This window comes from Erpetoichthys calabaricus, chromosome 16 (genome assembly GCF_900747795.2).
Source record: "Erpetoichthys calabaricus chromosome 16, fErpCal1.3, whole genome shotgun sequence".
NCBI classification, from domain to species: domain Eukaryota; kingdom Metazoa; phylum Chordata; class Cladistia; order Polypteriformes; family Polypteridae; genus Erpetoichthys; species Erpetoichthys calabaricus.
In genome coordinates this window covers 58,718,534-58,741,797 of record NC_041409.2, presented here as the reverse complement: position 1 = coordinate 58,741,797, position 23,264 = coordinate 58,718,534, and the positions used below count along the sequence as shown (strand labels likewise).

Here is a 23,264-nt window from a genome sequence, read left to right as displayed (position 1 = left end):
TTGTCATTTCCTTCTGAGATTATTTATTCACTCAGTCGTCATTGTACTATATAAAGCATCGTTACTTTTGTTCTAACTTTTTAGAAGTCTTCATTCACTCAGCATTCACTGTGCATAATAAGGACATAACATTATCACAAGCAGGCCATTTGAGGGTCTCACAAGCAGTGACAAGTGTGTTTGAACCTGTGAGCACCTCACATCATCTACCAGCTGTCTTTCTTAGCTTCCTAAATGAATGGATTTTGGGACAAAGCTCAGTTGCACATATCAGTATTTAGCAGACTATATGTAAAGTCTAAAGGATTGACAAGGCCATATGCAATCAGTATAACGAAGGGGTCCAGATCAAAAAAAGAGTATCAAAAGCAGTTTGTGGCAGGAAACAAAGTGCAAAGCAGCTACAAAAGAAGAACAGAAAAAGTAGAAAGTGACTCACGCACTAGCGAGGGGGACACGGACACAGGCAGTTTATGAAGAGGGTGCGGCAGGCAGACAGAGAGTAGTGGCACCTTACAGAGCAAATAAAAAGGAGAGCACTGAATGAAAATGTACAAAGGGGAACTTCTGGACTGCAAAAGCGAAAAATGGAGGAAAAGGTTAATAAACGCAGGGGATTCGGAAACTTTACAAAGGGTGAAGATCACAGAGGAGTGTGTTCACAGGGCTGTGATTCATAAAAGACACACAAGTGTTCAAACAACTGGAGGCTAAGCTGGTTAAGCAAGTCGTTTTTTTTTTTTCAGGAAATACAAGAAGGGAGCTAGAGACTGATTACAAAACTGAGCAGTAAACTATGACACAATAATGGGAGTCTATCTGGTGTAAAATCCATGATCTTTGCCTGCTTGTTTATTGATCAGGCAGCATCCGACCCTAGTTGGGATTCAAGTCCATCACTGGACACACACACATCCATCCGCAAGGACCTTCTGTCAGCTTGGCCTGGAACTATGAGAGGTAAATTACAAGAACACAGAGGGAACGTGCAGACTCGACACTCAACACAGAAGGCACCCCATCTGAAGACTGAAACAGGGTTCATGCTAGGTGAGGCAACAATATGGGGCTGCAGTGCTCACTGTGAGGGTTACTTATCAGGAAGGGAATGGCAGGAGGAATGAAAAAGTAGCATAACGCTTTAAAAAAGTGAAATTACAAAAGGAAAATCCAGACTGAATAACACCAATTACTAAATGAGTCAATGAGAATGTCGGCTAAACAGACCTGACAGCAGATTTTAAAAGGGCAAGGAGTGCAGAACAATCAAGGAAAACAAAAAGTAAAAAAGGGATAAAAGGCATCATTAAGAGATTATATATAAAGATACAAAGAAAGCATTTCAATAAAATAAACACAAAGGCAGAAAAAGAGCTGTGGACTGAAACAAAGCTTCCAAGGACTGACAGAAAGGTGAACCAAAATACTGACATTTGGGTAAAAACATCACATTAGTAGACAAGAAATAATTAGAGGGTTAACTTAATGATAAACATCCACTAAAGGACTCCCAGGTGAAACCAAATTCTGTAGCCTAAAGCAATCAAACATGAGGGATGAGATGTATGTGCATGGAGCATCAGTACAGACATCACTCTCACTCAGCCTGACAAAACATGTCTTTTTGCATACATAAAAACAAACCTACAAACACACACGCACATATAAGAACCTCAATAAAAAGACAATTGTCTTGTGTGGCAGTATATCTGTCCTTTTGCTGTGTCTCTGTCATTCCAACAGTTGGCGCATCACAAACATTTTTAGTAATAAAATGCATTGAATCTGACATTCCATCACAACCATTAACACTGCTTTTATGAATCCCATGCCAAATGGCATATAACAGTGACATATGTATTGCATTTGTCAATCCTACAGATGACTCTAACAATATCACAAACATTTCTAGAAATGCATTTTATTACTACAAATGTTTGTGATGTGCCATCTGTTGAAATGACAAATGCAATGCATTTCATTACTACATGCATTATGAAATACATTCAAATAGGTAGTGCATTGCATATGTTAATGCTGAGCTCTATGTGGATTAGTTAGATTTCAACGCATCTCAGATGGGTAGCATGGCTAGTACATATATATATATATATATTGTGGCACCCGGACGGGGCTCACGCCCGGCCGGGGCGCCCAGGAAAACAGGAGGAGGGCTCATTCCTCCTCCAGAACGCGAGGGGGCATCCGCCCTGGTTGTATTGGGGGTCACGGGTACAGGGCTTGGAAGCTCTACTCTGTAGGGGCCCATGGCCACCGCCAGGGGGTGCCCCGATGCCTTGGGGACCCTGGACCCCAGCGCTTCCGCCACACCCAGAAGTGCTGGGGGGAAGAAAAGAAGGGACACCCGGAGTGCTTCCGGGTATGTAGCCGACACTTCCGCCACACTGGGGAGTGCCGGTGGAAGATTGCCGGGGAGCACCTGGAGCATATCCGGGTGTGTATAAAAGGGGCTGCCTCCCTTCAGATAGAGACAAGAGTCGGGTGGAAGGTAGATGATGTCAGGAGGAAGGCAAGGAGGCGGCCTGAAGAGAGAGAAGGCATTGTTGTGTGGCCAGGACTTTGGGGTTTGTGGGCACTTGGACTTTGTAAATAATATTATAAATAAACGTGTTTTGGGTGACATGAGTGTGTCTGCCTGTCTGTGTCCGACATATATATATATATATACTGTACACACATAGATACACACATATATATATATGAGGGGGAGTTAGAAGTTAGAAAATGGAACGAACCTTCACAAAATTGATAATGTCATTTCTCAATGTAGCCTCCACCTTTCTCAATGCACTTTTGCAACCACCTACCTTGGATTCCAGTATAATAAAAGGTTTTGTCTTGTCCTCACAACCACTCGTGCACCCAAGTTATTGTCGACCACTAAATGCCAAGGGGTACTACAGTCACTAGTGCAAGTTACTGTGACTTGCTGTAGACTAATGTGAAGCCTGCTATTCGATCCAAGCGGCGAGGACTGCGGTCTCAAGGAGTCCTTTTGCTGCAAAACACACCTATCCACACTATGTGGCTATGCAGCCTAATTAGCATTAAAACTGTCAATCAGCTAGAACAGGAGCTGCCAACTCCGGTCCTGGAGGACCACCGTGGCTACAGGTTTTCATTCCAACCCTTTTCTTAATGAGTGAAATGTTTTTTCAGCTAATTAACTTCTTTTGAACTAATCTGAATTGACTTGCTCTTGAAGACTCAGACCTCTTAATTGTTTCTTTTTCCTTAATTAGCAGCCAAACAATAACGAGACACAAAATGAGCCAAAACATGCCCAGCAAAATGTGACCATCATACAGTATCTGAAAATAAAGAATGATGAAGGTCTCAGGAATGTTGGTCTGCTCAGGTCCCCAAAACATTTTAACAGAGCTCTTAAAAGGAGAAAATCAACAATTTTGGAAATGTCTGCTATTGCACAATGAGAGCAGCAACAAGCCACAGAATTAAAGAACGGGTTTAATTAACAACAAGAATTGGCGCCTCATTAAGCAGCTGGTTGGAGTGAAATTGGTTAGAGTTTGAGGCCCTGACTTAGTTGGCCTTCTGTTGGCTCACTCACTTCACATTTCATTTCTGTTTGGGTGCCATTTAAGGAAAGAAATGAAGCAATTCAGAGGAACAATGAAGAAATTTTAAAAAAACAATTCAATTTAAATGAATTCATAAGACGTTAATTAGCAACACAAACAGAACACTCATTAAAAAAGGCTTAGAATGAAAACCTGCAGCCATGGTGGTCCTCCAGGACCAGAATTGGCGACCCCTGAACTAGAAAGAACAGGTTTTTGAACATGGACACACAGCTAAGAATCGGTTGTAAACTCTATCACTCTGATGTGATTTTTTTTCACATATCTGACACAGGTTGGATTTGGCATGGATGGCATGGAGTGGCATGGAATCCGATTTTTTGAGATCAGACACAGGCTCGTTTTGTATATGGAATTGAATTATGTCCATTTCTGATTTGAGTTTAAACAGCCAGATCACATTTTCAGTGACTTGAATGCATAATTGTTTGTGCAACATGAGACATATTAAAAAGATTGAAAGGTGTAGGAAGAAATGACTGCACAGATATTAAAATGTTATTTGCCTCAGACATTGAGATTCACCAAAGCAGTTAACAATTCAGTCCCACCACTCTTCACACCTCTTAGGTGTCCCTATTCATTTCTGAATTGAGGCGGTGGAAATGGCAACAGAAAATGCTGGGGTATATAATAACATAACCTACTACACTGAGACAATGTATTTAGAAAATGAGGTCTGCTTCTCAAATGTAGACAACCGAAGAGCAAGAGAAGAAAAAAACAAAATGTTTGCCCCTTTCCTGCATCACTACTTGTAGGGCTACAAATTAATGTGAGCTCAATGTCTAAAATAAACCATCAAATTTAAACAGCACAGATGTCGCACTAGAGTCCTGAACCAGTTCCTATCACTGGAGGTGTAAATGCAGCATAAGGTCCTAGCTATGTAAGCATGGAACTCTTGGAAGTGCAAGTGTCTACCTGTAATCGGGTTTGTGGAGCTCAATTAAAAGGAAAAAAAAATAGGGTTCTAATTCTAAAGCATAGAATTATTTAACTCGGAATTATATATCGAGCGCATCTGTCTCGTTTAAAATTGTCCAGAATGTTTCCAGGGCAAGATCCAACCTGCGAACATTGCAATCGAACTCCAGCCTCACTGGGCCACATGTTCTGGGCCTGAATCAAATTAACATCATTCTGGACCAAAAAGTTTTAAGTGCCTATCAGACAGCCTTGGTGTCACAATCCCTCCTAACAGCTGTGTTTGGTGTTCTTCCAGATGGGCTTAAAGTGGAGAAGGACAAACAAACTGTGATCGCCTTTACTACACTACTGGCACGTAGACATATCTTGGTCAATTGGAGGCATCCTAACTCTCCTCTTTTAAGTCAGCGGGTAACTGATGTTTTATATTATTTGAAATTGGAAAAAATCTAATTCTCACTTAGAGGATCTGTGCAAAACTTTTTCAAAACCTGTCAGGAATTAATAAATAACATTTTAGAATAAGCATTTAAATTGAGGAAGCAGGTTCTCTCCCCTCTTTTACTCCATTTATCTTTATTCATCCATCCATCCATTATCCAACCCGCTGAATCCGAACACAGGGTCACGGGGGTCTGCTGGAGCCAATCCCAGCCAACACAGGGCACAAGGCAGGAATCAATCCCGGGCAGGGTGCCAGCACACCGCAGTTATCTTTATTCATTTATTAATTTATCTATTCACTTATCTTTACTAGCATAAAGTTTTACACTGCTGGCCTAGCTCTCTTTCTCAGGGGTGGTAGTTGATTTGTTTCAAAACTTTTTTTTTTTTGTAAAACTTAAGTTATGTGTATGGAATGTTATTTGATTTTAATAAACATCATTAAAATTAAATAAAAAATGGAATTTTTTTAAAATCCATTTCCAAAAAAGTTCTTTTAAATAGTTTGAGGACTGTGACACAGTGAGAAAACACATCCTACAAAGGAAGGTAAAATGACAGGCATGTTAGCCAGCAAACTTTAACTTCATGTCTAGTCACCTCAGTCAACTGAACACAAAAAAAGAGAAAGTATGGTGGTCTGGCTATTTACTGAGAAGGAATGTCTAAACATTTGTGGGAATTACTGCCCTTCATGAAGCACCCTTCATTGGCGGAGTTGGTGGCTCGTATAAGGCTAGGGATCTGTGCTGGCAATTGGAAGGTTGCCGGTTCAAATCCTGTAAACAGCAGAAGGGATTCCACTCCACTGGGTCCTTGAGTAAGGCCCGAAACCTGCAGTTGCTTTATCCTGAGTGTGACGTTAATCTGCAAGCAGGTCCTCCAACTTTCAGGGAACACTTGGAGGATGGCGGCTGGATTGGCACTCCAGCCACCATAAAAAACCTCACACTGTTTCAGCGTGGTGCTGAGGTGTCACCTGCTGCCCTTGGATCCTAAACTGGGTGGTCTGTCGTGTGGTGGGTGTGGCGACGCGCTGTAATCAGCGCATGTTCCCAACCACATGAAGCAATATGGAGTACTTGATGTGAAGCTTTAAAGCAAATGGCTTGATCCTCGGAACAGACGGACAAAGCAACACGACTGGGATATGTATGACAAAACATCTGGAAGGCAAGTTTTTTTGTATGGACAGCTGGAGGAAAAAGGAGCCCACTAAAAAACGTCCGCTATGAGCACATCTGTGTGTTTCTGCCATCCCTGTGTTATGGAGGCACAGTATGCATTTCTTATATTTCCTCAAATGGCCACTTTTTAAACTAAACTGAAAACGATTATCCCAAAATAAAGCTATCAATAATATAAAATAAAACAGAAATGCTCACAAGTTCATAAAACTAAACTGAAAATGAACTGAAAGGTGAAAACAGTATAGGCAGAAAGAGTATGCAACTAAAATTAGTTTGGCTTATGCGAGGCTGAGCATCTATTTTATGATATTCCTGACAGTGCCACTGAGCATTTTTCTTTTTTGTGATTTATACTGCCACATTTTTATTTAAAGCACAGCATATGCATGAAGGTGAAAACAGAGATGAAATCCCACAGAGACCTACAGCCCACCAAACAAGAGAACACCCTTTGGTTCGGTGTGCCATTCAAATGAAGTGCCTTGTTTGTTTCTAATAGTTATCTTGGTACCAAACTAAATGAAACTTGCAAAGAAAATTGATCGTCTTGTGTCGTAAATAAATGCTTATGGCGGGTGACTGTTATAGTGGTATAATTTCTAGTAAAGACGCTTCATTTGAATGGCATCCCTCTACATCACCCACTTGCGACAGCCCAACATTTTTCAGTTCTGCTCACCCTGGCCGATGTTCACTGGAGTCTGATTGTCTGAAAACGAAACACAGCAGATGTCTCAGCATCAAGTGAATAAAAGTGTAGTCTGACCTGGCTGAGGCAGGACCCTCAGATAAGCCCACTTCACCTCACTTCGAGTTTCACTTCTTCTAGCGCAGCAGCCTCTTGTAAGATTTGGGTCATTTGGGCATGCAGCTAGCGACACATCAAATTCAAAACAAGGGCTGGCATTCTCCTTCTGAAAAGCTGAGGCTAGACTGAAGACCACATGGACAAGGACATGGACCCTGCATTCAGACCCTCAAGTCCCCAGGGGTTTCCCTTTAATTCTTATTTTCGAGGGTGGACACATCACTTTAAAGCAGGACACTTACCAAGGCCTTGAAGCACCCCAGCCTTCTCTTTAGAACGCTTTTTTCTTTTCCGCTGCTCCAGGCATGGCAGGCCCCCAATCTTCTCAAAGCAGAGTTTTTTATTGATGAACAAGAAGAGGACAGCCAGAAGAATGATGAAAATTCCAACTGCTGACAAGAAGCCAATCGCTTCAGGAGTAACTGCAAATGCAAGAAAGCCAAAGAAGCTGTTAGTCTTTACATTACAGAGTGTGTGCCATTACAAAAGTAATTATGACGACAGTACAATGCATTCCTAAAAAAGACCACCATCACAACCCCCAACTCCTGTTTCTGTTTAAGTTTTAGCTTAGAAAGAACTGACTACTCAGAATATGTCAGCTTTGTCACTGCTTGCTCTCTGCCTCAATATCTCCAGTGCAGGGTAATTAAATAAAGTAGTAAGAGGGCACATTTGTTCTGTCATTATTGAGTCCGAACCTCATATGAGGAGAATTTGCACAAGTTGGCCAGCAGGGGCCGCCCTACCTTGTTGTTCTTTCAGTCATGGCCTTTTAAATTGCAGGGATTTCAAAAATTGGGCTTGGGGTCTATGACTGCACCACTCACAGAAGCTGGACAGCCAAAAACTGGCACACCGGGGGCTGGGAGGTTGTTCTTCAGTGCAGATCTGATATTGTTTGAAGTGGGCTAACTATTCATTTCTGGAGGGCACCAGCTTGCAAGATATTTAAGACAACATGCTTGGTGCATAAGAGGACCCTTTTACTCCACACATGTCTAAATGAACCTGTATAAATCTGCTCTGCAAAAAATGAAGAGAAGCAAAATAGAGCAGAAACAAGCGGCTTTATTCCTCCTTATATGTCATTGCCAAGACACCCTTTGTATTATGTAAAGCACAAAGCCTTCCATTTAAAAGCGGATTTCCAAGAATCACGTCAATATCACCCTTTCCATTTAACTTCACACATTGTGCTGATCAACCACCTTAGCGTTCCGTCTCTGCTGTGGAATGTCCTAGCAACAGGATGGCCAGAGGCTGCACATGGGCCCGCTTTGTAAGGTCTGCACTCACGTGTTAACATCACATCCTTCAGTCTGAGGCTTCTAAAGCCATGTTTGCACTGCCATTCTGATTTGACCAGGTTCTAATTGTTTTTCTAAGTATGACACCAAATAGATTTTGGATTACACACACAAAATCAACTTGGATGCAATTTTTTAAGATAGGATGCCAGCTATGTTTGAATATGGCGCTGACTTCCCATTCAACTCTGATTACCAATATCTATTCAGTTTGGATTTTCACCTAAGGATGTAACTTGATTACATCGTTTTTGTGTAACATTGTTATAAGGACACTGGTATTCATGTCCTGCTTGTTCCCTGCATGGAGTTTGCACGTTCCTCCTGTGTCTGTTTCTCCAGGCGCTCCAGTTTTCACCAAAAGTCCAAAGACATGCAGGTTAGGTGCGCTGGCAATACTAAATTGGTCTTAGTGCTTGTGTGTATGCATGATTATGTGTGTGTGCGTCTGCCCTGCGATGGACTGATGCCCAATCCAGGCCTTGTTACGGCTTTGCGCCCTACTGGATAGGCTACATCTACCCTGTGACCCTGCCCTGGACAAGCGGTTAGGAAGATGGATGGATGTTCAAAACAACATGGCAGATGAAGTGATCAGTCTGTGGTGCAGCAAGAAAACAAAATTTATCATAAACGTCTAAATTATGCTGATTCGACATACTATATTTAGAAAATGAACTTTGCTTCTAAAACAAAGAAAAGTGAAGCAGAAAAAATTATAAGGGTATCCACATTTATATGCTATCTGAATCATGATGTCACATTGCATCAAGAGATATAAACACCAAATCAGGTTTAGGGATTGTGATCTGGTGTATATATATATATATATATATATATATATATATATATATATATATATATATATATATATATATATATATATATATATATATATATATATATACTGTATATATATACCTGGCTGGGAGGCCGACATACTGGAAGGACCTGGGGAGCAGATGTGTACAGGATGCTGCCTCCCCCAGATTCACTTAAGGCCAGCCCCCCCCGGGTTGCTGTGGCGCCACGGATTCCCACAGGGTTTCCAGAGAGTTGGAGTTTGGGACAGCCCTTTTGGGTTCCATGAAGGGGGCCACCAGGGGGAGCTGCAGAGCCCTAATTTGGACTTCCACCACACCTGGGAGTGATTCAAGGTAATGCTGATGAGCCACCTGGAGCAGTCCCAGGAGCTGCATAAAAGGAGCCACCTCACTCCATTTGGAGAGCCAGAGTTGGGAGGAAGAGGACGAAGCTTGCCAGAGGGGGAGTGGAGAGTGGGGACAGAACAGGGAAGAGAGAAAGAAGGAAGGAAAGAAGCAAGGAAGGAAAGAAAGAAAGAAAGGACTGTGTTCTATTGTACTTTGGTCTTTGGAACTGTGCTGTGTTGTGGGGAGCAAGAAAAAGAAAGAGCTTCCCACGTGTATAAACGTGTGTTGTGTGGCAAACTTGTGTCAGCGTCTGTCTGTGTCTGGGGTTTGGGTGACTGGAGCGCCCTCTGGTGGCCACAAATATATAAATGCAAAGTTGACGAAGTGACTTATTCACACCATCAATGAAAACAATATTTGCTGTTTAGTTAAAAAGCAGATGTTTGTCAGGTTTGTACATTTATGGCACTAGGTATCTATGAAGAAAGGACATTTTGATATTTTACTATTTACGGGTAAAACCTCCCATACAAGAGAAATACTAAATACACCAAAATCTCAATGATGCCTTAAAGGATTTAATTGAAATTCGGTGACATTATAGAAAAAGGAAAATAAGTTTTTTTTTATTTATCAGTGTATTTTTATTTGTTGATATTTAATAGTATTATGCTAACTTATATGCTCTACATTGACAGTATGTGTTTTATGCAAATTATGGATGCAGCAGAAGTGATTGACAGGCCACATGAAGAGCACCACTAACCAATAGAGTGGATGAACAACTGAAGACAAGGCATTGTCCTGGACTGCAAAAAAGAGTCTTGTTCATGTTGTGAATTTGAAAGAGAAAGTCCGGGGAAGCTTAAGGAAGATGGAAATTTTGATGGTTAGCCAGCACTGTTTTTTGCTGTTGATTACCGACTCTCATCTTGGATATGCGTTCAACTCGGTCAGCCTACATCCCCCTGGTCACACCACTGAAAACTGACCCCACCCTCACATTACCACTCTTTGTTAACGGCGCTTATAACATTATGGGAGAATCCTGATCTTCAATTATAATACAAAATTCCAAGGGAAAAATATCGTGTCAAGATGCATAAAGCTACTGCTCCACACATTAATATGTCACTAACACAGAGAGTACCAAGGGGACTTATAACATTTGAGATACAGTTGGTTACATTTGTTTTTGCAATTGGGAGTGTGGGCAGGTGAAGTGACTTACTCATAGTGTCAGTAATGAGACTTGAACACACAAACTCAGGGATTAAAGTTCTAGGCCTTACACACTCCACCACACTACCTGCCAATAACATTATCCCTTAAACCTACACCCAACGTATACAACAAACTTACTTTGTTAGTTTCCAAGTACTTCCAATACCCCTGATTAACTGATGACACTATAACTGACACCCATTTTCTTATGAAGCTGGGTAACATGGCTAGTCAGATAATAAAGTGAGCAAAGACGTATTGAGGGCATTCACCACCAGCAGGGGGAGCTCTGCCTTATTGCTTATGATCCTGCTACACTTGGGCACACTGAACCCGCCACCAAAACCCAAGCAGTCATAGTCTACATTTTTAAATATGGACACCCACTATCCATCACCTTTTCTGAAAGGTGCAGTGAAAATATTTTGCTATGACCCACAATAATTAGAAAATGGGACAAGACAAAAAAAAAGGAATAGATCAAGACCACCTTCTATTCTACAAAGGTAATATGACACAACATCCCCACCAGCACCACATTCACAAACAAAGCCAAGGACCTACCATCAAAGAGAGGGCACTGTCATAATATCCTACCCTAAGTCTCCACTTTACCCTGAGGCCACTGTGGGTTCCAAAGTTGCTCCTTTCCTCCAGCTATGCAAATCACTAGACTGTTAAGCAAAGGACTGTTGGTTTAATTCCCACTATATGCCCTTCAGTAAGTTGCTTAACTTGACTAAACTACAAGTACACATAAATGTAAACTGCTGTATTTTAGATCTGTACATGGCTTGTGTTCACTACTAGCAGGCATTATATAGAATAAAAGTTGTTTCTTTCCACATTGCTGATCACTCTTCAAGAGTCAGAAGAGAAAGGTGCAACTGTGTACACTGTTAGCAGAACTTACCAAAATCCCTTATGCCCAGTTATACAGCAACACTCAGGTGAACACCATAATGCATGCACCTTTGTCCTGTACCCACATAAACCCAAACCAAAGCCTTTCATTTATGGTGCTCCAAAATGACATCTTTCCTTCTAAATTTACCACAAATCCTGTTGAGCCCGAATGGCATCAGAGAGGAGAGAGAAAGGGGTTAGGAGCACACGCTGAAACAGCACATTGCCACACCCATGACATGACAAATCAACTCAGGATCCCAAATTAGGACCAGAGTTCAGCCATGCAATGGGTGACACCTCAGCACCACACTAGTTCAGGTGGAATGAAACAGTGTGAAGTTTTTTTATGGTGGCTGGAGTGCCAATTCTGCCACCAACCCCCATGGAGGGCCTACATGCAGGACTGGATACAGATTAATGTCATAAGCTAGGACTGAGCAATTGCAGGTTAAGGACCTTGCTCAAGGGCCCAGCAGAGTAGAGTCACTTTTAACGTTTATGGTATTTGAACCAGCAACCTTCTGATTACCAATGCAGATCCCTACCTCAGCGCGACCACTCCACCCTTGTGGCATCAGATGCATCCTAAAATGATTCCAACTTGGTGCTGCTCCATTTGGATCTCACTCTACTCACTCACTTACTCTCAATAACATGTACACAAGTAATTTATACTCCAAAGTGTCCCCTTCCAGCTTTTACCCACCACAGGGTAACCATTGCCATCTAGTGAGGCACAAACATGCATGCGCAGCCACCAACCCAGTGTCACATCCTTACAGGGTCCTGATGTGCAGGCAGTCCAGTCGTGCCTGGGCTCTGCCCCACCCTGACCACACAAGACATCCCAAAAAGACAAAGCCACACGTAAATAAAGTTCATTGTCAGACCTGTCACTCACACTCCAGACGCTGGCACAATGTCCGTCTCTTCGTCCGTCAGAACTCAGGAGGAGAGATATACTATGACTGCTGTGATTTCAGTCCTGTGCAGTTCTACCAGCAGTGTAAGCCGTCCTGTAATGTTTCAGCAGATGGCTGGGACTGTGAAGTCAACAAGGAGAAGAGATCATCTACCCTCTCGGCCCTTGTGCTGCAAACTTGAAAAGCCGGTTTAGCTTGTATTCTTCGTCCCGAAGCTTCCAAGTAGAAGGATGAAGAGGAAAAAGTCGGGCTGAGATCCACTGGAGAAGCCTGAAGGCTCAAGTTACTGTGCCATCCAGCAAACGGTTGTGCGTGTGTGCGTGTGTATATCTGAGGGGCAGAAGGCTGGCGGGAAACTTCTGGAATGCAGTCTCTAGCACAGCGACACAGGTGTGATCTCCGCCCTGCCGCAGGATGGGCTTTCCCGCTGCATTCTTTGTGACGTTTCTCACATGCCACAGCTCCTTGTGTCGGCACCTGTCACACGCAACCTGCTTCACTGCTCTTTCCCTGCCATTGGCCACATCCTGCTACTGTCTTCACTGGTGTTGTCACTTCAACAAAGGACACATTGTGAGCATGATTCATGTAGCCAACCCTAATGGAGTCTGAAAGATCTTCTAGGAACAAGCACTAGTGGGTAAACTCCATCTGAAAACCCTGTGGGTGGCTCAACACTTAAAAGCTGTTGTTCACCCTCATAAAATTAGGGTTATCTTAAAGAAAGGAAGCCCTCCAGAGAGGATACTTGATACTTTTACTGCATCCTGAATTGCTGGTGTCCTGGCTACAAAAAAGGTGCTACTGCCCCCTCTTCCCAAGTGGTCACCACTTTCTTTGGGCAGTACCTCATGTGTCTGTTCTTTTTGTGGGTATGAAAGCTCATCCTTTGGGTTTTGTTCTGGCAGTTACGCAGGGTATTGATGCACACCAAAAGCTGCCATAATTGATGAATTAGGTATTGACAGTGAGTAGAGTGTAAATTAAATTAACAGGTAAACTGTCAGAAAATCAATACTTGCATATATCCAGATATAAAATATCTCCACCAACACAACCAACCTTACAGCTCTACTGGCCACATCGTTCACTTTCTGTCTAATAAAACACACCATGGCTTTCATCTCGCTGACTACATACATCTCTTCAGGTAGATGGGAGCTGGCATGCAAGAGGTTTGACAACTGACTTGTGCTCTTTGCTGCCGCTCAATAACCAAGAGTGATATAAAAAGCAAAAGAAATGGATGGGGTAGGTGGATAAATGTCAAAATGTCCAGGAAATATCGTCTGAGTGTCCAGTATGACCAGGGCCTTACAATGCAAACAATGCTCAGGCTGTCACCAGGCCTCAGCCACCACCTGTCAACCGAGCTTACACTTGTTAATCTTCAGGATAATGACCAGTGACATTTTCAAAGGAGCAGCTTTACACAGTGGCTACACAAAATAAGAGTATCAGATAAGCCAGCCACAACGCAGCTGACCAAACAGAGGAAAAATAAACCCCTGCGGCAGTGGTGGAAAAGGTGAGCTGAGAACTAATCCACACAGCAATGGAAGGACAGTATGCAGCAAAGATGGACTATGAGGGCCAATTTCAATGAGCTCCCTATGAAGGTCGTCCATTCCCATCCCCTCAAATATTGACTGGAGTCAGAATGAGAGAGCAAAGGTCGCCAAGTCAGGGCTTCTGTGCTAAAATGGAATTGCACACATTGAGCAAAATGAAGAAAACAGTCAAGAATAATAACTAAACAATTATGCAATCCTTAGGGCAGGCTGCAGAAAACGATAGTGTATCCATGGCAACCAAAAAAAAAAAGCCCACAGCTACACAAGAGTAATTGGGAGCCGGCCCAGCGCTATTCCTGTCCTGCCTCCGCCCCCGTCTGCTCCAGGCCCTCGAGTCACTTTCATAATTCATGCGATCCTGCGAACGGAGTTCACAAGACAATTCTCGTGTGTGCCGTCATAAGCACTTTATTTGCGTTTTTATTTTGCTGTCAATGGCAGGAATGTGGTCAGTTACCCTGACAACCTGCCAAGTTGAAAACAAACCTTTGTGAAGGCCTAGTTGCCATGGTGATTGTGAGGGGGTTCAGCATCTCCAGCCAGGTGAGTGTGGAGTAACAAAACAATTGAAAACCAATAACAGGGGCAGCAGGGGCTCAAAGATCATGCATCACAGTCCATAAATTAAAGTTTGAAGTTGGACCCAAGAAATAAAGAATGGGCACCACAGTTAGAGACAAGAAATGTGGCATCTAGTGGCTGGCTTGGGTCCTGCAGTTAGAACCTGGAAAAAGCTGCCATAGTCAGATTTAAGAAGTATGGCGATCGTTAGCTTCTCAGTTACACCTGAAAAACACACGCACAGGCGGCAGGTGGTAGCTCAGTAGCACAGGGGTAGCTCTGCTGCCTCACACTGATTTCATGGTCTGGGAGGGACAGATGATGCTCAAAATACCTTAAAAACAAACAAGCTTGATGGATCGAATGGTCTCCTCTAATCTGTCAAACTTCTTATGCAGTGAGAAGAATGCCCTGTGAAGAAAAGAGGCATCTAGTGGCCAGAATGAGTATTGCAATGAAGGACACCGAAGCAGACAAAGATCATAATGCAGATTTTGAGTCCTATTCCCATATGAATCTTTGAGGTTAGATCTAGGAAACACTGTGTCCGGTATTCATATTGAGCATTCCAATGACGTCCATGAAATATAACATTTAGTGGGCAGAATCAACCCTACAGTTTGACTTAATAAAGAACACATACTGTGAGAGGAATGTCCGATGAAGAAATGAGACATCTAGTGGCCAGAATGTGTACTTCCATGAAGGACAAGCGAGCAGGCAAATATCATACATCACAGATTCTGACTCCCATTCTTGTGAGGTTAGATTTAAAAGCAGGAAAGGCTGTACCACTATTAGGATGGGTACTGTAATTAGATTAATGAAAATCACTAAAAAACACTACACGTAGATCTAAAAATGCCAACATAATGAACAAAGGAGGCATCTAGTGGCCAGAACGAATAATGCATTTAGGGACAAGAAAGAAAAGATACATTACAGAGTCATATTCCTAAAAGAAACTTTGAAGTTAGATCTAAGAAATGCTGTGTCCAGTGTTCAGAATGGGCACTTTCATTAGATAAAAGTATTGGTGTGGCAGTTAGATCAAAGAAAAGCAGTGTCAAGGGGCTGAAATTAGTACTAAACATAAATTCAAAAAAGACGGCATCCAGTCATCAGAATGAACATTTGAACATTGAAGTTAGAGGTGAGTAGTACAATGTCTACTGGTTGGAATGGGCATTGCACTTACATCCAAGAATTATGACATCTAGTGACTGGAAACGGAACTGACAACCATGTAGAGAAACTCATTTTGTGGCCAGAATCAGTGTTGCATGTAGGCTATAAAAACAACACTCCATTATCATCGTAAGTATTACATAAACCTACAGCCAAAAACACAGCAACCTATATCTGGAATGCACACTATCGTACAAAGGTTGGGAACTTTTTCTTCACACAAATAAATTCTTGCATTTAGGAGATTTAAACATGGTGAGAGGTATGTGAGGCCTCCAAAACACTCCAGAAAGCAGGCTAGAACCCCCACCAGTGCACCCAAATAAGGCAGCCAGTCCAAATTAACTACCTGAAGACTTCGGCCCCCACAGGCCCAAAAATGAGGAGCTGGCTATACAACAAATGTCCAAGAAATATACCAAAATGTCCTAAAAGGGGGTGGACGGCCATAAACCCCTGGCATGTGGACAACTCAAAATGACAATATTTGTAAATCAAGATATTTATTTACAAAACCAAAAAGAACCAAAACATAAAAAATAGGGGAAAAGGACAAAAAGAATTTGACTAAACAAAACAATCAAAAGCAAACGAGTCCTAATACACAATCCAAGGCAGAAATCCAATAAACAGAGCAAAAAAATCCAATACTGACTGAAAAAATATGAAGAAGAAATACTTAAAACTCCTAGAACAAACTCAATGATCCACTGCTGGATCTCTCTTTCTGACTCAAGCATAAAGCCAGAGCGAGGACCCAGTAGCAGTGATGTCTGGGTGGCCCCACCTCCTGAAGCACCACCCACAAAATATAAAGATTGGATGCCATTTTAACAAGACAGTATATAAAAAACAAATTATAAGTAAAACTAAGAAGAACAACATAAAACATGAAAAAATAATTCAAAATTAACAAAAACGACATATGAATATAGTCAGTAGAAAAACAAAACTGGTTGTAAAACAACAGAACCATGGACACATGGAATACATTACCAACAAGACAGTAGGACTTAATGGATCTTGAAATCTCAACCTGATATTTTTGGGGGGAATTTAGGTGGATAGGACTGGTAAACACTGTTGGGCTCTATGGCCTGTTCTCATCAAAACTGTTCTGATATCCTAAATTACTGTTAAGAGGAAAGAAAAGAGGCCTCTAGTTGTGACAAAGGGCACTGCAGGTAGAATCAATAAATAGTGTGTTGAGTGATTACAATCCATACTACAGTTATAGCTAAGAAATCGTGGCAGCCCATAGTCTAAATGATCACCATAGGATTAAATACTGGAACAGAAAGAGAAGAATGAGACGTGGAGTATGGGACAAAGATGACTGGTTCAGATGTGTTCTAAGAGCACTATTACAATAAAGGGAGCTTAATAAGACTGCTAGACATCAGACTCCACTTCCTGCGGCACTGGTGATAACCAAGTAACATTAGAACAGTAGAACAATCTTGATGAGAACAGGCCATTCAGCCCAACAGAGCTCACCAGTCCCATCCACTCAATTCTTCCAAAGCTGAGTTTTGCAAGCCCCTAAAGTTGTACTGTCTACCACAATACTTGGTAGCTAATTCCAGGTCTCTATGGTCCACTGTGCAAGGAAACACTTCCTAATGCTTGTGGTATAAAAATATAACACACAAAATGTGTGTGTTGGAGTGGCGAGAAACGTATACGAGGAAATTCAAAATAGTCACATAGGTTGGGTCAGTAAGCAGTGCAACCAGTGCCAAAGGCCATAACAGACTCAAAAGTGAAAAGACAGGGAGAGTAATAAATCAAACGAAATTGAACTATATACACAACTGTCCACAAAGCTGGCCATCTTCAACAACAGCAAGTCTTTTTTTGATAAACAAATACGCATATTTACTTCATATTTACAGTGTTATATATTTCACATCACACACAAATTGATTGCTGCCACGAAAGATTTGTAATGTCACAGCCACCAAAAAATAAAATGGTGTTGCTGGTAATGCCACCAAATTCCCGACCAAACAAAATGACAAAATCACTAAATTGCTACCATTTTGACACTCTCTAAATGTGAAGAAGGAGGCAGAAGTTACAGTTGAAACAAGGCCTGCTGTGTTAAAACAAGCAAAATCCACAAAGTGTGAGGGTGACCTGTAATAGACCAGTGGCTGTTTCATTAACCAAAGTTTATGGTTGGTTAGATTCTTTTGTTTAACTATTTTATATGTTATTTTGTATTTTCTACTCAATGTATTGATATTGCAATCAGTTAAGCTCACAAGATCAGCCATTAAAGTCATTTTGGACCAAAGAAAGAATCAAAGTCAAAAATATGAGAAGAGTTCAGCAAGCAAACTTACCAAAAACAAAACCTTAAAAAAGAAAATCTGAGCACACAAAGGAAAGATTTGTCTTGAAACTAAGATGACCACAGGCTGTGTCGCCAGTTGTATATGCTTATAGTGATGCTGTCACTCATTACTAGGTCGGAGCACCAGACAATCACGCCACAACAAAGATGGCCACTGCAATGAAAAAAATACCTCACCAAAATGGTGGCGTCATGATGGCACCATCAAAGCAATAAAAACACAAACTGAACATGACACATGTGATTGATACAAAATTTAAAAATAACAAGACTCAGAACAGTTGTGGTGTTTGAATGAAATGTTCCAGCAGAAAGATTTTGCATAATGAATGACGGGGTTCAAAAGAGATCTTTTCTTTATGGGCATAACAAAAGGAATGCAGTCATTAGAAAAGGTCAAATACACAAAATGAAATGGAAAATCCAACAAAGTTTTAAGAACAAAACCAATGTCAAATTCTTAAGTAAACAAAAGACCAGAGGCGTTTCCCTGTTAATAATAATAATAATTCATTACATTTATATAGCGCTTTTCTCAGTACTCAAAGCGCTATCCAGACAGGGAGGAACCGGGAAGCGAACCCACAATCTTCCACAGTCTCCTTACTGCAAAGTAAGGCAGCACTACCACTGCGCCACCTGTGAGCTAAATGAATTGCTCATCCCAAAGGACTAATAATGCAGTTAGGATAAGAAAAGAAAACAACAAACGTGCTGGTCTGAACCAGGAAAAACAAAATGCAAGTGTGACAAAACCCAATAAACAAAACAAATCTGTAAGTCAAAAAATAAAACAGAAGTTGTGACCACCTTAAGATCCTTTCCCTAAGTAACTACTACAAATGTTCATCACAGATTTATTTAAATATCCATGTTATGAATGGTGCACACAGAACAGCAAAAAAGGCGGTAAGGCTTTCTAAAAGACCAACAAAGCAGGCCAGGCCCTTCACCAACATGCCCAGTTGTAGCCTCACCTAGCCCACCCCCTACTACCACAGGCAGGATTTGGCCTGCTCGGGCCTAAAATGGAGACGCTTGCTTATACCGTTTATAAAATCATCTTTAAACGTCCCAACTATTTCAAAATACACCAAAATGACCCACAAGCAAGAGAGATCAGTAAAGGTTTGGTTTGAGAGACAAATTGGTACAAATTCTTTATAAATGAAGAAGTATATTAAAAAAGAAAATGGCAAAAATATGGCACAAGCCAAAAGGAGGCAAAAAGGGTATAGTGAAAAGGCAACCTAGAGCAAACGTAATCCAAAAAACAGAAGCAATAAATTCAAGACAACAGAAAATCGACACAAAGAAATGCACACTTGGAGCGACAATAAACCCCTGCTGAGGCCATCTCCCTCACCTTAATATAAATGCTCAGGGTGGTCCCAGCAGTAGTGACCCCACTTCTTGGGGATCCAACCACAAAACACAGGAAGGTAAATCCACATCCAGGCGCTGTGCAAGTGGCAGCCTTTTATAGAAGCGTGGCATTCTCACGCTATTGGATTCTGAACTTGTTTCACTTGTTATGAGTTTGGACTAAAATTAGATTTGCACTGGCTTCTGCCTTGTCACTGATAGTAACTATTAGGAATCAAATAAATGCATTTAAAATGTACCAATTATCTGCTGCTGTCATCTCAAACCCTATTGCTGGCTCGTCTCAGGTACCTTTAGGACAAACTGCAAACTCGGGAGAAGTTACAGGGAGTGCAAACGAGACCTCAGCGATACCTTACATCTGCCACACATGGATGCCAAGAACCTAAAAGTGGGGGTGTTAAATACTCATGTAATCAGCTACGAGCACTGCACTCTCACACACCGAAACAGCCCTGCTTCACCCTACTGCAAGAGGTGTCTGTCCTAGAACTAAGAGAGCGAAGAGCCCGAGTGAGAATAAAAACAAGATGGAAAGGACTTGAAACTGGTCTGTCCAGAGGATTGGTGCTTGTAATAATATATTTATGTATTCATTTATTTATTGTGCTTCTGTAAAAAGCCAAATTCCCCTCTGGGGATAAATACAGTGTTATCTATCTATCTATCTATCTATCTATCTATCTATCTATCTATCTATCTATCTATCTATCTATCTATCTATCTATCTATCTATCTATCTATCTATCTATCTATCTATCTATCTATCTATCTATCTATCTATCTATCTATACTTGAAAACATCTTATTTATATATATATATATATATATATATATATATATAAACTTCTACGTGTGGAAGTGTGTGTGTGTCTCTCTGTCCAACCCAGAAGTGTGAGACTACAGCATGAAGCTCAAAGAAAGCAACTCTGTCGCCAAAGTAAAACCGCTGAGAAAAGAGAGAAACTTGCTTAGCCGCTAATACACAAGCGAGGCGAGCACATCGGAAAAACAAAACCTCAGAGGAGAGAAAATTTCACTTAGCTGCTGATAGACAATGGAGGCGGGCACATTGGCCAAACGAAACCGACGAGGAGCTGCTAATAGACAACTGATGAGATTGACTGATTGAAGTGCCAAAATCCACGGTTTCTAGGAGCTTGGGCTTTTTACAGCACGAGCTTACACAGCTAGTAATATATACAGTCAGTCAGTCAGTCTGTCATTATCCAACCCGCTATATCCTAACACAGGGTCACAGGGGTCTGCTGGAGCCAATCCCAGGGCACAAGGCAGGAATAAATCCCCGGGCAGGGTGTCAGGCCACCACAGAGTAATATATACGGTAAATACTACAACAACAACAACATTTATTTATATAGCACATTTTCATACAAAAAAGTAGCTCAAAGTGCTTTACATAATGAAGAAAAGAAACTAAAAAATAAAACACAAAATAAGAAAATAAAATAAGACAACATTAGTTAACATAGAAAAAGAGTAAGGTCCGATGGCCGGGGGGACAGAAAAAAACAAAAAAAAACTCCATAAAATCTGCAGGGGTTCCAGGCCACGAGACCGCCCAGTCCCCTCTGGGCATTCTACCTAACATAAATGAAATAGTCCTCTTTGTATTTAGGGTTCTCACGGAAGGACTTGATGATGATGGTCATGCAGACTTCTGGCTTTTAATCCATCACTGTTGGAACATCATAGTGTTTTGAGTAGATGGTGGTGGCGCATGCCACCACCAAAAGGACACCGGAAAAGGAAACAGAAGAGAGAGTAGGGGTTAGTACAGATTTTAGAGCCACCATGAATAGTTATTATAATGAATTGGATATACAGAGTATCAGGATTTAAACAAGGGGGCTCTGCCCCCTGCTCACTTCGCTCGCCTACCCCCGGCGTTTTGAACCCGTGCCCGCCGGGCAGCCGTAGGTTGCTTTTGTATTGGCCTCTCTTTCAACCTCATGTAGCATTTTTATAGACTTAGCTAATGGGTGATTGTTTATGACCTTAGTGACGTTTCTCATTCTAAGCTCCGTGCATTGTTTGTTTTCAGGAAGCTTCATTCATTGATAGATTGCGTCATCTGGATCTAAGATGTATATTTCTGCAAATTTGCGTTCGTGATTTGTTTCAGGGTGCACTGTTCCAATGCGATGTAATATTTGTCCACATACGCAAAAGCAGTATGGGCCATTGCCAGCTGGTGGCCTGATACAGTATTTACTCCTGTAGATGCAAAAGCAAATGAACCATTGTAGGATCTAATGCAGTTCATAAAGTTTTTACTTTCAGGTACATTGTTAGTTAGAAGCTTCTGTAGATATTCAGGATATTCATGTAAAGGAGGTAGTCTAACTTGACCCTTTTGCAACAACGTGTAAACTCATTAGTTGTATTGCCAGTTGTTTCTTCAGGGAAGTTAAGTGAATGACAATGATTGCAAATGACATTTTATCGTTAGTAATATGGGTAAGTAATAAGGAGGATCGCACTTACTGTTAATAGGGAGCGTTCTCTGTGGTTGTACGGTTAATAGTGCATCACTGTAATGAGATTCACCTATGCTGTATAGTTTGTACGTGTTCAGATGACGCATGTTTAATACGGAGCGTTCGTTTCTTCTTATTATTACCCATCAGGTGTTGCGCCTGTGTTATCTGTGGTTGTCCTGTTAATATTGCATCACTGTAATGTGATTCCAATATGTAGTGTAGTCCGGTTTCTTGTTGTTAATGTATGACGTCCAGTGCCCGCGTGCGGTTTTTTAGAAGTGCGTGGATTATGCTGTGTAGTGTGTACGTTGATTTCAGATGCACGTTGTAGGCGAATGCTCCTATTGTAGTATCTGACGTTTTCCGTACCACAATTCGCTTTCCGTAATATCTCGGGGTTGATGTGTGACCCTTTGTGGACTCCGTAGTCTGTCCCGTTTTACTCTTGTGCGGGGGGGTGACTCCTCTTTTTCCGTACCATCTCGGGCTTGATTTGTGAACCTTTGTGGACTCCGTAGTATGTCCCGTTTCACTGTGGGGCGGGGATAATGTGATTCAAATATGTTGTTTTGTCCGTATTTGTGGGGTTTCTGTATGATGTCGGGTGTTTGCTTGCGGTTGCTCTTTCGTTTTTGAGCGGTAATCTCGGGCTTGATGGGTGACCCTTTGTGTACTCCGTAGTCTGTCCCTTTTCACTCGGGGGCGTGGGTCTGACTCCTCTTTTTTGTGTGCTATGGGCTTTGTATGGCGCCTGCGTCTGACTCCTCTTTTTTGTGTGCTATGGGCGCGTTGCCTCATTTCTTATTTCTGTTAGTGGAGGGGGGCTTTGTGTGGCGCCTGTGCACTATGTCTTTTGCATCCACGGGCATGTCCCTGCGTCCATATCCGGTTTACCATTCTCGTTTAGTAATATGGATTATAGTGAAGTTATTAGAAGGCCATGTTAAAATAATGTGTTTTCAGCAGTTTTTTGAAGTGCTCCACTGTATTAGCTTGGCGAATTCCTATTGGCAGGCTATTCCAGATTTTAGGTGCATAACAGCAGAAGGCCCCCCGCCTCACCACTTCTTTTAAGTTTTGCTCTTGGAATTCTAAGGAGACACTCAGTTGAGGATCTGAGGTTACGATTTGGAATATAAGATGTCAGACATTCCGATATATAAGATGGGGCGAGATTATT

The 23,264-nt window shown here is 41.7% G+C and overlaps 1 protein-coding gene across 6 annotated transcripts in view; it reads right to left on the bottom strand.

Moving 5' to 3' along the window:
- Nucleotides 1–23,264, bottom strand: part of syt16 (synaptotagmin XVI) — an 89,738-nt gene that overhangs the window by 29,119 nt on the left and 37,355 nt on the right. Inside the window, exons 1-3 of one of the 6 annotated variants that reach the window (XM_051919960.1) lie at nucleotides 12,480–12,887; nucleotides 7,238–7,417; nucleotides 6,867–6,896 (exon numbers count right to left, since the gene is read on the bottom strand). Coding sequence is in view for 2 of the 6 variants with exons in the window: in XM_028821970.2 (XP_028677803.1) it covers nucleotides 6,867–6,896; nucleotides 7,238–7,417 (210 nt within the window). In the remaining 4 variants the exon portion in view is untranslated. Of the gene's footprint in view, nucleotides 1–6,866; nucleotides 6,897–7,237; nucleotides 7,418–12,479; nucleotides 12,889–23,264 lie in introns of those variants that run through there. The other 5 variants (XM_028821970.2, XM_051919962.1, XM_028821969.2 and 2 more) reach the window with 5 other exon arrangements.